The 14342-nt window shown below is 36.7% G+C and overlaps 1 protein-coding gene across 19 annotated transcripts in view; it reads right to left on the bottom strand.

Moving 5' to 3' along the window:
- SORBS2 (sorbin and SH3 domain containing 2) overlaps nt 1-14342 on the bottom strand; it is a 154907-nt gene that overhangs the window by 63324 nt on the left and 77241 nt on the right. For 9 of the 19 annotated variants that reach the window (XM_027636304.1, XM_027636305.1, XM_027636306.1 and 6 more), the window contains exons 4-8: nt 10779-10871; nt 10168-10215; nt 9040-9164; nt 7507-8109; nt 251-286 (exon numbers count right to left, since the gene is read on the bottom strand). In XM_027636304.1, coding sequence (XP_027492105.1) covers nt 251-286; nt 7507-8109; nt 9040-9164; nt 10168-10215; nt 10779-10871 — 905 coding nt within the window. The remainder of the gene's footprint in view (nt 1-250; nt 287-7506; nt 8110-9039; nt 9165-10167; nt 10216-10778; nt 10872-14342) is intronic. The other 10 variants (XM_027636319.1, XM_027636321.1, XM_027636312.1 and 7 more) reach the window with 4 other exon arrangements.

Genomic DNA, 14342 nt, shown 5'->3' with positions numbered 1-14342 from the left:
AGGCTGTTTCATTCCTGTGGATAATACTTTCAGAAGCTAGGTATGGGCATTTATACGAAAATTGTGAAAGGGCTGGGGTTTTATAAAAATGTGAAGGCAAAAAATCATCAAGCGTTGGCAAAGAACATGGTACTAGATGGGTGCTACTGTCTGGTGAGAAAGAGGCTCTGTTAACTGGTACCACAGGAGAAGGAAGAGGCAGTGGAGAAGCTTCTGTTGCTGTTTGTCTGTGTGTCTGTGAAGCATTTACCTCCATCACGGGGGCAGTTACTTTCTGGTTTCCAAGCTGAGATTCGAGGAAAAAAAAATAAGAAAAGAAACAGATTACTAAATGAACAAAAACCTTTTCCCTTTGGCTCTTGCTGGGTGTAGGAGAATTACAAAAGTGTAAGTTTTTCAGCCACCCGAGGAAGTTCACATTCACATGGATTAGGAAATAAATCAACCACGCTCTATATTAGATTAGGAAAACATAAAAGAAATGAATGCATAAGATAATAGTGGAAGCAATGCCAGAAACCATAGTGTGCTGAGTATGAATAATCATAATGTACTGCAAATATTAATGATCTCCATTGTGTATAGAAAAGGTTCACACTATTTTATACTTCACATAAATATGAGGCTAGAGAATGTCACGTCCATTTTGTTTTCAAAAGGAAAAATGTATCTGGAAGTCTGATTTCCATAAATGTTACTCTGTTGGGTTTTTTTTGTCTAAGACAGGTATTATTTTGAAATTAACCATAATATAAAGATAAGCAGGACTGCAAGCTAAAAGAAACACTACTAATGAATGTTCCTATGATCTGAAAGCAATAGGTGGTGGAATTTTTTTCCTCTTGTGACTGAATACATCTTCTCCACTGCCTCTCTAATAAAAATATTTGGATGATTTTAGAATTTCCAAGCGCCCTGGAAGCACCCTGTCAACCTACTCTATAGGGTGTATGCATAGGAGACTTTTCAACATAAGAGGACACAAGGATTGTTAGGGTAACTGGTATAAATCTGAGAAACAACAAAGACTGGGAGCAGAAGGACAGGGATGACTTCATACTGGCACAAAACACGCTAGTTGTTTGGATTCAGCATAGTTCCTTAAAAATGTAAGGGAACAGCCTCATGAGTGCTTCTGAGAGCTGCCACACAACGTGTGAGTTTTCTCTTCTGTTATTTCAAATGAGCCACAGCGCACTGAGTTTAAACTAGCCCTGCAACTGGGTTTTTGCATCTGCAACTCTTTTTTGAATTAAAGATACATGAAAAGCATGTTGGCATCTAATATTTGTTAAACAGCTGCACAAATCCTTCTATACTGCCTATTAACTACAAGCTTTCAATCAATTCCTGAATTATGTCAAAATACTGCCTACTTCAGCACTAATGGTTTCACTTTTGATAGGGCTGAGGAAGTCTGGAATAGCTGCTGCGAAAGAGTGTTTGGGAATTTAAATTTATGTAAAATAGAGGACAATAAGATACCATGTGTAGTAATTACTACTTGAAAAGCAACATTTAGTCATAGATATCACATTGTTACCAGTAATATAGTTATTTCCTATGCTTAGACTAGGCAGATGTCTTTAATCATTCAAAAAATGTTTCAAACCATCAGATTAAAATGCCATTTTGGTATTTTAATCCAAAATCTGAAAATATCTTCTAAAGCCCTTATGGAAGACTTGGAACACGACCCAGATTATGCTACTTATGAGAGGTCACTGGGGGTCCAGTTGCATAATTCTTGCTGAGATCAACTAGAATTTACACAAATAACCTTGATGAGGTCAGTGGGACCATCCCTATGAATAAGCATTTCAGAAAAGAATCTTAAGTATGTGAACAGATATCCATCACTTGTTCCAATTGATTCAAAAGAAATCTTTGGCATTAGTGGATCTCTAGGGTACACAAAAATAGCCAAAAGCTGCTGTTAAAATCAGCAGTTAAAACAGTGAAGAAACTTAGTCAAACAGCTTAAAATCCAAATCTTATTCACAGCAATATTTCAAATCTACAGTTGAACAAACCGCTTCAAACTTGATCTTTTCATAGAGGAAATCTGAACAGATTAATTCTTAATCAAAAATATGAATAATTGAGTGTATAGATTATAAAAGGGCACAGAATTTTTAGAGAGATCTAATTTACCAATGGAGACATCAAAAGAACAATGGAATACTATTAAAATTAATTTAATGAGAAATTAAGATGGTTAGACAGCATAATATATCAGGAGTTTCAGATGTGTGCATTTACATACACATATAAGAGACAGTAATTTCACTTCACAGGTACCTAAAGGGAAGGCAGAATCATATTCATGATGAATTTCAAAATCTATGTAATAATTCAAGATCTCCAGCAAAATACACAAACCAGGAGATCACGCTGCAATTATGAGTCAGAGTCAATAAGAAGCTTTGAAGTTCCTGAGACAGGATATCCTCTCAGCACTCCCAGAAGAAAAGTTATATATGACTGAGCCAAAATACGTGAATTCATCTCATATTGTTAAAATAACAGGAATTTTTGAAGAGTTGAGAAATCTAGTAAACCTTCTGGCTTTGAACTGAGAAGATTGCTTGCATGCTTGAGAAAAGAAGGGATGGACAACACAAGAACAGATATTCAGGGTGCATCCAGAGAGCTAGTGAAATTGAGTTTTTAAAGAATTTAATTCACTGTGTTTGGCAAATAATAGCTGATTTCATCAAGCCAAATTCTTTAATATAAAGTTATTATTCTTACAATATGGGTAGAAGGAATGCAGAAATTCTAGGTACTAATTTCCAACATGAAGCTTCTCAGCTCTGTAGAGTAAAACTTCTACTCGGCCTGGTTATAGAATTCTGTTGTAGGTATAACCATTACTCTGGGAAAAAAGTGGTTTAAATTGTTGTTTAAAACAGCATTGTTTTTGAAACCTGATTTACACCATTTAAAAAATATGCAGTCTTGGTAAATTGTAACTGGCTACTACTAATCCATATTTTTCACTGTGAATGAAATCTCATATATATCACAGTGAAAAAATATGAGAAGGACAAGGCTGAATGCATTTCAGAAAACTTTTAATACTGGTTCCATTCAGCAAGCTTCAGATTAGGTTTGTTATTGATATAGCACAAGAAATGCTAGCAGCAGTCACACAGATTAAATGCCAGACAAGGATTTAATGAGATTGATGAAAAACTAGTTAGATTATGTAACTATCTTGGGTTGTGAAGTGACACTTGAGAAACAGACTAATGCCATCAGTCTTGAAGTAAATTGAAGGCCTCAAGTGCAGCTTTCTGATGGTCCTTAGCAATGCTTCCCTTCCTTCAAATAGTAAAATGTTAGGCCTGAAGAACACAGTTGCTACCCAATTCACATGAAGTAGACAGGTGACCCTAATATGGGTTTCAAAACCAGTCATCTATCGTTTTAATGCAAGATCTGTGGAGAGTGGTATGAGAATACTAATGACACCAAAGTACTGGCCTTGCTTCAACAGTCAAGACACAGATAAGGAGACTCAGAGATAAGTGAATAAACCCATTTTGTTAATACATAGCAGAGTTTAGTAGTCAACAATCAAATTACACCCATACATCTGCACAAATGGGTAAAAATACCTCTATTTTTAATTGTTAAAAGCTGATGTCAAATCTCCAAACTGACACTGCAATTTCTATTTCTATGCCCATTTTTATACCTAGCCCTCTTATTCAAAACTCACTATATGGAGGTGGAGTTCAGTCCTTGATTAAAACCAGAATACTGATGCAGAGCTTAAAATGAAAATTATGTGCTTGATTTTCTTTACTTCACATCTGTCCCCAATATTGAAACCTGTCTTCTCTATCCTCTATATCACTCTATGTATTGTCAATACCTAATAAAAAGTAATGTACTAAATAAAGTGATTCAGAATTTTTTTTATTCCAGGCTTATTTTCCTTGATCTACTTTTCTACAGCTATAAGGCTAGGAAAAGAAACACTGCTATAGTAGTTTTTATTCCTCCAGGACATCAGGACTAAAACAAGTGTTCACTCATCTGAGGAATTCAAATAACAGGACAAATGTTTTGCATCCTCAATTTCAGAGAGCAGTATTTAGAACAACAGGCAACTTAGGAACCCAGGAACAAAATAAACATAAAAATATCAAGTGATTATTTCTGAAGATGCAGCTCAGAATTCTTCATTAGTTTAAAACTTCTTGTAAGAAAGAATGGAGATCATCTCATACTAACAAACACTAATTTCTCTGTTAAAACAGATTTGCTTATTTCTCCTGTATCTGCAGTACAGTACAAAGCAGCAGCATCTCTTGAGACTGTAATAATGTAAAAAAACCCCTATTATTGAGTAACTTGAATGCTTCTATTTTGATATATACTTTTAAGGGGTTTAACCTTTCTCTGAGTAGGAGTGTTTATAAAATGTCATTCAGTGAGTCATACCACACTTCTGCTTGCTCCTAAAGTTTCAACAGATAAGCTCTGAAATGAAGTGCAAATAGGAGCACAAGATACATTGACTTGGACCATATAAGCTCTCTTTTGACTGTATATTTCCAAACTTTGTAACATAACAGAAACGTGTATGTTCACTACACACAGATATCCACAGATGAACAGTATTTCTCATTTGCCATCTCTTAAGAAGTGATGATTAGCTGATCTTGCCTCATTCTCCTCCACATACATAAACCCAGATGCAGAAGGAGAAATGCAACTTTCTGAGTGTACTTGTTTTTTGAAAGTTTCTGTGACAGCTTTGAACGTTGCTGGTAGGCCTAATTTACACTCGAGAGCATCCCTCGAGGATATATAAAACATATGATCTGCAAGTACAAAAGTATTTTAAAGCATGTACGAAGTCCTGCAGAGCTTGCAAATCTAAAACGATCTTAAAAATGAAAGTACTATCATGCATAGCATACTGAAAGTTTTCTATGTGAGGAAAAATTGTGAATTGATATCATGATATATATATATATGATATACCATGATATACAGCACTAAAGGGAATCATAATTTTTGGCATTAGTTAGAATACTTTCAAGGTTTCAAACCAAGATTTGAGTCAGAAAAGAAACATTTTTACACATACAGCTTCAGCCTTTATTTCTAACTTTAGCTCACAGCATCTTCATTTTGGAACCTCCCCTGATGCAAAATTTTACACACCTCATATGCTGATTTGTACTCTAGTTTTAGATAGGTATTTTAACACAGTCAGCAAAACCTACTGGCTCCATGACTCAACTGTGATGCCAAATATATGTCTTTGTTAGAATTTATTCCAAAGTTGAACATCATGGAGGATGTCAGCTGAATTTTGCAGACAAGAGACCAATAAAGGGATACAGCTTGAAAAGTTGGCTACATTCCTTAATGATCTTTGTGATAACTGAATTTTTTATCATTTTATTCAAAGCAACCCAGTTGCCAAATTTCTGATAGTTCCTCTCACACAATGAAACCAAGAAGGCAGAAAAATAAGTGCAGAATTGCCAAACAAGCCACAGCTACTTCTCTGATTTTTTTCAGCTCATACCAGATTCTAAATTAAAAAGAAACTGCAAAATATGTTTTGACTTTTAAAATCCTAAATAAAAGTATATAGAAGATAAATTTTTAGTCCTTCTGATTAGACTTTGAATATTTGAAATTACTCTTGTTTATAAAAAGTATTTCCCCTAATCCTTGTTAGCTGTCATACAACTACTTTCTGTTTGAGAGATAACTTGATTTATCTGAGCATTTATAATGCATCATATTCTGACAGACTGAAAAACTATTTTTAAATGAGGACATAACAGACATAGAAGTTGCATTGACCCCACCTACACACCTACACCTGTTCTACTGTCTGTCAGTATCCCCTGATGCCCATATTTAAAAGACTTGCAAGCCTGTCCTTTATAATCTTCCTATCTACTAGAAAAAGCTGTTGCTCTGCTTTCTTTACTGTTTCTGACATGATTTCTTTACTGTGGCTCTTGCTTGAACTGACTTGTTCTACCCGACAAAAATCACTGAGTAGCACACTGGTTCTTCTAAAGGGTAAAGCAACTTGTTTTTCTCAAAATGTTCTAAATTTTATGCAGCCTAAAAGAAGGGTTTAAAATGATAGTTTTGTGTCTAGTCTTGAAAAAGACAAATGTGATTAATCCTTCTGTGCTCCCACTTTTTAATGGAGTCAATTCAAAAGGAGTATTGCAGACTGCTGCCATATATTTTCACAGAGCTTTGTTCTGATCAAAATTTTTACTTGGGACTTGAAGGGGAAGACAGATATATTACAACTTTAAAACTATCTTGTTGCTAATGCAGATACTTGAGGCTTCTAGAATAGAGACCTGGTCGAATGTGATGCTCTGAAAGAACAACAGTCTGGGAAAGCAGATGTGTTACTACTGTTGAGAACAGGGCTGTCAATGGACTTTTCAGATTGCAAAACAGTGCCATATTTAATTCAGAGTAGCCTCACTGCTTCCAGCAGAACTAGATGAACACAAATATGCCATGACGGGATCCTCACTCAATAAAGCTTTGAGGCACATATGCTTAGATCTACAGCAATCTCTACCTCCAGCTAAAGGCTTTCCAACATAGATAAGCTGGTATATTAGTAGATATACTAGAATAATTAACTTTTTAAATAGCAAAATCTTAACGTGACTAAGTAAAGCAAAGTAGAAATGACAAATTTTATTCAGAGCTCTCCTTTTGACTAGTATGTATTCACTGTTGTTTTATTGGTCCCAGGCTTATTTTATTTGACTCAGTGACTTTCCGAATGGTGATAAACACTGCTCAGACTCCTCTGGTCCTATGCTGTGTGCCTGATGCTCCCATTTCTCCTATATGAGGTCAGTACAGCTAACAAAGATTTTTCATCTCAGTAGGCATAAGGGGAAACAGAGGGACTTAAAAGTTCAGTGCCCTGTGATGTTTCATATGGAGGTGGTTGACAAAAAGATTTTATCAGCCCATTTTCTTTTAAGAGCACAACTGCACAGGACACATGGCAGTGCCTAGCCTTGCAGAAAGCACCCACTGACACAATTTATTTTTTGTGGGCCTAGCAAACTGGCAGAACTGCACTTGTAGAACTCCACCCCACAACCAACCTAACCCTTTTCTATCCATACTCGATCCTTCCAGCATCTATGGCAGCATAATGCTCTAATGAGACCCTCTCTAGGAAGAGCCATTTAAGCAGATGCATTGTCTACAGTGCACTCATTTCCTATAGTGCATTTGACCTCCATAAAGTACTCACAGAGGAACAAAGTCTGCCACCCAGCTCAGCTAGATAATTAATCCTTTAAAAATAATCTTCCAAAAACTTCAGGTTTTGTTCATTTCTGTTTGGATCCATGTGACAGGTAGTTTTACCCAGAAAACATAAGATCTAACTTTGATAATATAAGTATAACTAAACAGATGGTTATTAAGTGATTCACGAAGATCTAAAATAAAAGATGGAAAAATTAAATATACCACATGGCATTCTGCAGCCTGTGAAGAAGGAAGAACTGTAGACTTTTGTCCCAAATCCTTTGAAGACATCTTTGAAGTGTCTGGAGAAATACTAGGTGGATGTTCTTGGATTTCAGGCTCTGCTTTATTGTCAGGGGAGGAAGCTATCTGAATGGAAAGAGATGCTGTGTGTATCTCAGGCATGGGGTTACAGGCAGGTGAGACAGGCCTTTGTGGAAATACTGGCTCTTCAACAGGCTCGAGCTGTTGCTGTGAATTACAATGAATGCTACTTGCTGGGTCACGTGTCCGGGTTAATTTCAGGGTAGATACCTTACGTTTTTGAGACTGTTGCCTCTGGCCTTGATGGAGAGTAGTACTTATACCAGCTACTGTGTTTGTGCCTGCACTGGAGTTTGAGGTCAGTGGTTTAATGATTTTTTGTGCATAGGACACACTTGTGTTAGATATCTGAAATGACATTGTCTCCTGAACAGACTTCTCATTAGTGTAATAGGCAGTATCTGTGGGATGGTATTTAGCTGGACCAGCTGTTACTGCCTGGAGATTAATTTCATTCTTGTGATTAGTTACTCTTGCTTTTCTAGGGGGTGGCAGAGGTGCCTTAGTTGCCAAAAGCATCCACACACAGCAAAATAACATTGAAGAAGAAACAGAAAGAAAGTAAATGTTAGCAGGAGATACAACGCAGTTTGACTTTTATCTTTAAATAAAGGAATTGGGAACTTATGGGCCTTCATCTCAACATTGCTCAATTCAATGGACAATAAAATGGTCAGATTCCCACCACCTTTTCCTGTGCAGTGCTGTACAGCTTCTGTTTAGAAAGCCAGATGTTCCATTTGTTCAGGGTAAACTGGGATCAGAAGGGAGCCCACAATCATCTATTTTCTTTTAAAAAATCATTACACTGCATAAGAGTTATTACTGTGAAATTGTTCAGGTAGGTAAGTACTCCATGATATTAAATTGCAAGCTATTATTCACAGGTAAGACACATATATAAAACACACCGAGCCTCTTAAACCTTTCAATTAAAGTAGTAACAGAGACAATATTAAAATTGGTAAGTTGATATTTTTTTGACAGATAAATATGTTTCCAAGTCTGGTTTTCACTTAAGCATGCTCCAATTACATCGTTCTGCAAAACAGGCAGAAGCATTTTCTACCTTATAATTAATAAACCCTTATTCTCAGATATTTTGGCGACTGGTGCATTTTTCCAAGTGTAAACTATTAATAAATACTCTTTGAAGTCTGGGAATACTCCTAGAAAGCTTTTACTTGTGTATGACCTACTTTTATTTAGATGTTTGTCTTGCTCATTGAAAGCAATTTCTGGTAATTAACCTAGAGGCATACAGCCTGTGTGGAGAATGCTTTATTTATGCAGTAAACTAGTCTGTAATGACCCATATCTGGAAGGCTTCAGGACAATGTTCCATAGAGGTATCCCATCTATATTTGCTGTCCCCCCAGAAAAACCCACACACAAATGGCATAGCATGAAACTCAGTGTGTTCAGTTTTACCTGAGTTGGTGATTTTTTATCCTGTAGATTTGGCCGCACACTCCTAAAACCTTTTGCTGAAAGAGATGAACTGCTAGCGTCTCCATTCAGTGTCTCTCTACTTCCATTATTGTAAGATCTCCAAGCTTTTGTAAAGAAAAAAAGAATCAAACCATTTTTTTGGTGTGTGATTAGTAGATGTCTATATTGCTCTCAACACAGCAACTCAGCTACTAAACAAACTGGAAAACTTTAGCTACTACACAATTGACACGGCTGCTGTTATTACCATGGAAGTTAAAAGAACACAGAAAAGCTACCACTCTACAAAATATTGGTCTTTAAAATTTAGAAAATTCAAGAACTGAAAATTCTGCGGGTAATGGCAGTTTGAGAGCTCCCCACAACTTTCATAGGACTATAGATTTTAACCTTGGGAGTCCTTTTGGGATGCTGGTGCTTCAGCCCCTGTACAAAGCAGGCTGAAATACTTTCACAGACTAGGTTCTCAAACTTCACAGCTGTGTTGGATTTTGAAAAATATCCCAGCTCATATAAACTTAGTTGGTCATGGCATTTTCACAAAATTTCACCACAATACCCAATTAGTTGTTCCACTAATGTATCTTATTGCAAAATCCAAATGACACCTCAATTTTCCAGCCAATCAACCAACCAACCAACCAGGTTTTTTTCTCTATTCTCAGACCTGCGATGCCCTCAAGACGTCATCCAAACATAGAGGGAGATGCTGAAGACAAAATACTGTAAGAAGCTGGGAAGATTAACACATTATGTGAGCAGGCTGCTAAATGAGGTGGGCAGAACTTGCAATCCTGAGTAAGACACTAAAAAGGAAATAGCAAGTACCACTGAATGGTGTCACAGTGATAAAGCTAAAGGTGGCAAATTAGCAGGCTGTTTTCTCCCACACGATTCATTTTCCTGACAACATATTCTGTGTTATAGGAAATAACTGCTTTCAAATGAGACCTGAATTTGAAGTCTTAACCACTAGCAATTATGATTACAGTTTCAGCAGCGCTTTCCTTAAAGAATGAGGAAGTATGGAGTAATGAAATCAAATAAATAGAAGATTGTTGTAACTGGTATTGCACTGATGCATAAATAACACAGTGTTTTATTTACCTGAATCTGGAGACTGAGAATCAGACCCTGGAAAAGAAATATCCAATACTAATTTGTGTTAGAAATAAATTAATTTTGCAAAACCATACAGGGGAATTGATAAGAAGCAGTTCTGCCTGTCTACTGAATATTCTGTATTTTTATTGTTTTGAATATTTCTAGGAAAACATGCTTGATAAATGATTCTTTAAAAGTTAATCTGGCTTCTGAAAATCATTTTACAACAACATTCAGATTCTTTTCCTTAGAGAAGTGCTTTAAAATCAAATTTCAATATCAAAAGTCTGTAATAAAAAAAACCTCTCTTTCATGCTATATTATCTTGAATAAAAAACAAGTGACGTGAGACCCAAAATACGTATCAAGGGAAAAATTAATTTATAATAACTGATTTTTTCTCAGTCTTCCTATTTTTTTTTCATTAGTGACTACTAAGCGTTGACAGAGGAAAATTAAGACCAGTTTTAAAGAGCATTGTAGAAGTAATAGATCTGTCAGAGGAATAGAAAATAGGGTTACCCTTCTCCTCCTTTCAAAGTAACATGGCAGAAATACATAACACTATAAAAAAAGCCATTTAGAAGTAGTCTCTCGCTGGTTAGTGGTTATACCTGAGGCCAATAGGTTTGGAGAACTCTGAACTCTCTTCACAGCTGTTAATGTGACAGACATTGCAGCACGTTTGCGAGCACACCCACCGCTATCTGGAAGCACAAAACAATACAGACAGCAGCCCCAGACAAAGGGAGCAAGCACATGCAACAAATCACAGTGTGAGATATGCCAAACGTATATGAAAATAAGCATGCAGTTAGGGAACTGCTGCAGAAATGCGTGTATTTGCAAGTTTGGCAGATTAGCAGAATACATAAAATTTCACAAGCTTTAAACAACAATAAACCTCACAGAAAATAAGCAAAGAAAGTAATATTTAATACTTAATCCACTAGGGAAATATACACATTCTGTTACCTGAAGACTGCTTAATTACAGATAATTAGTAAAAACAAAGTAATGAAGATAAAGGATTAAGCATTCCAGAGTAATATTAATCAATAATCTGCACTGCAAAATAATTTCATTGTATGCATTAGGAAGACATCACTCAAAAACTAAGCTTGTGTTTGAGGAATGAAAAAAACCCCTTTCTTCTGGATCTTGCATGTCTTTTTTTCCTTACTCTGCTCCTCTCTCACTGGAGCTGTCATTGCATTTTAGAAATACTCTGTTATTATAAGAAGACACCTTTCCCACAACTTAGCAGTTTAGCAACTCTATCATAGTTGTACAAGCAAGTTAATAAATATTACTCTATTTATATATTACCTTTAACAAGAATTTTTTTTGCTCTTCACTATAATAATTATTTTAATTTTCATATTTGATATTACTGAAATTTCATATAGGGCCCCGTATGTAATCAAGAAATACAAGTATTATAAAGGCCTTTTTTATTCCTGTGACCTATGACACGAAAGTTTATTAAATTATGCTTAAAGAAGACCTACAACCTATTTCCTATGATGACGTGAGCCACAGAGCCATCTTTAACCCACATCTGCAAAAGAAGCAAGCTCCTGACATTCCTTTGCTCATTCCAATATTCCCCTGAAATAGCAGAGCCCTCTGGCCACCAGTCCTGCAGGATACACATTAAGTAGTTGTTAATATTGGCAAACATCAGAGCCACTGCCTCAGGTAGAAGCAGTATCAAAGACCAATTGCCAACTCCAAGGATTGAGGCAAAAGGCCAAATGATTTCAGTCAGCAGTAGTTGAATACAATACACTGCCTGCCATCAATTACTAGCCTGGTACAAGTGAAACAGTTAATGGCTATCAAATCTCGCCCATTTGTTTTGGTTTGCTTACATAAATATAGAATGGCAATGGTAATCAAATTCACAGTTTCCATTCTTGCATTCCCTTTCCCCTACCATCTACATATACTAGAGGTAATTCCAAGGAGATTTGATGATGTGTTGATACTGAAGTTCTGTTCTAACTTGAATATTGGTAGACTTTGACAGCATACTGTATTTAATACAAGCTAACAAGCAAACAATTCTGTTATACTGTCACATTTTTTATTAAAACAAAGTTATACTTTTTTGTAATTTTTCAAGAGCTACCTTCCTGAATTTCACGATAGAAAAACTGAAGTGGGAAGAAAGGAGCACAACAAGAAAGCTGACAATGAATATTTAATTATGGTAACTTCACGAAATTCTACTTCAATTTAATTTTTAATGTAACTGAAATGAGTCAGAGTTTTATACTGATTGGATCCATAATCTAGCAAAGTGTTTGAAGTGGCTTCATACAAGTTAAATAAAACAGATGTTGTAACTTACTATATAGATAGATGCATACAATATTTATTCATATATAGAAGCCTATATGCAAGTCTGTACCTCCATTAATTATCCGTAGCTGTACAAAAGAATGAGAGCCAGTTAGTACTCAATTTAGATATAACCGTACACTGATACCAGATTGAGTTGTGCAAAATTTCTAATAGAATATGAATGTGTGTGGCCAAGCACATTTTTATGCATGATGGACTTCACCTTCCTATCTTTGTTCAGGCCAGGCTCCTGTTAAGTCAAGGACATTGTATCAGAGTAAGAATCAGAAGAACCTGCATGCTGCCTCAAATGAAGCAGTTTACAAACTGCTTCCCTTATCTGCATGGCCTTACACATTTAACTTCAAGAGGCTTATTCAAGCCTGTATTCCTTTTTCACAGTACATCAAATTGCCAGTAAATACTAGCTATATTCACCCAAATTCTTGAAGTCCAAATAACGCCAAAAAGCCCTACGTCTGGGGTACAGAGTGTTAAGAAACAGTACGAGAGACTGATGTTCTGCTCATTTCACTTGCAAACTATAAGCAATTAATACTGCACAGCTGTTACTTACGGAAAATATGAGGGTGAGGCAATCTATATAAAATGTATGCATATATAAAAAAATGTGGGAAAATATGTATACACATATTCACAATTCTTCTAGCCTGAAAAATTGTTCAGGTACGAGCCCTGTCTTACTAAGTACTTCTTTAATATAGAAGCAAAGGAGACTTGAACCAGCTAATGTCTGCAAGCAATACTAGAATATGAAGTTGGGCAATAACTCACAATCAAAACAGCTGCCTAAAATGCAATTCCAGCTTCTTTTTCTCTCTCTCCCTTAATTCTGCTTCTTTCCACATTTAAACATTTTCCCCTGAATTCATAATTCCAGCAACTGCTCCCACTACAGACAGCATCACCCTAAATGAGCTGTATCTCCATTTGACAAATAGTCTATTCGTTGGTCCTGCTCCAAAGTAGGATGGAGCCAATTCAAAACAACACCACTTTCATTTAAGAACAAGTGGTGGGTTTCTTGAAAAGACTGTTTCAGAGAGTCAGTAAAAACAGTGGCATAAACAAAGTTGGCAAAAATGAAAGGATGGTGATCTTGTGTGAAGAGGTGAAAGAGAGGAGCTGGGGCAGGAAGTTTTTAATAAGCTCTTACAGCTCAAAGAAAAGAAAAATGGCATCCAAACATAATGTTTGCTGATTATTATTCTATTCACTGTACTTGCAAATGGTATCATCTTTCCCATTTTCTGCACAGTGTATTCAAGTTTAGAAGTCTTTAGACCAGCACTTCTTACTCCCTATTTGCATTTTGACCTGAGGCAAATATATAGCACTGAATCCAAAAGTCCAAGATAGACAAGGCCGCTGCCTCTCTGTGTCCCCAGGTCCAACCAGCAGGGAGACTGGAGATGTGCTCCCAGCAGACACATGTATACACCACATACATACATGGCTGGACACACAGCTCCGAGCACTCACACTAACACAGATGGCACAATGGCCTCATCCCCCTCCCTTCTCTGGCTGAGCAGGATGAAGGTCCACTAGGGAGAATAGCACACATATACAGGGTGGATCCTTCCAGCAGTGGGGCTCAGACACTGAGTCTGCCACTCATTCCATGCCTGGACCACAGGGCACAGACTCTCCTGGGACAGCCCTGAGAGGGCCCTGGACAAGGGAGGCCCTCTCTTCCCTGGGTCTCCTTAATTTGTGTTCCTGCCTGCCCTTGTGTTCCTGTGCTTCTCTAGGCTTGTGGAAATAGGCCTTTGATGGCTCCTATGAGGGGCCTGGGAGTAGCCTGG

This window comes from Corapipo altera, unplaced genomic scaffold (assembly GCF_003945725.1).
Source record: "Corapipo altera isolate COAL_440 unplaced genomic scaffold, ASM394572v1 22b, whole genome shotgun sequence".
NCBI lineage: Eukaryota > Metazoa > Chordata > Aves > Passeriformes > Pipridae > Corapipo > Corapipo altera.
This window is presented reverse-complemented; position numbering and strand designations above follow the sequence as displayed.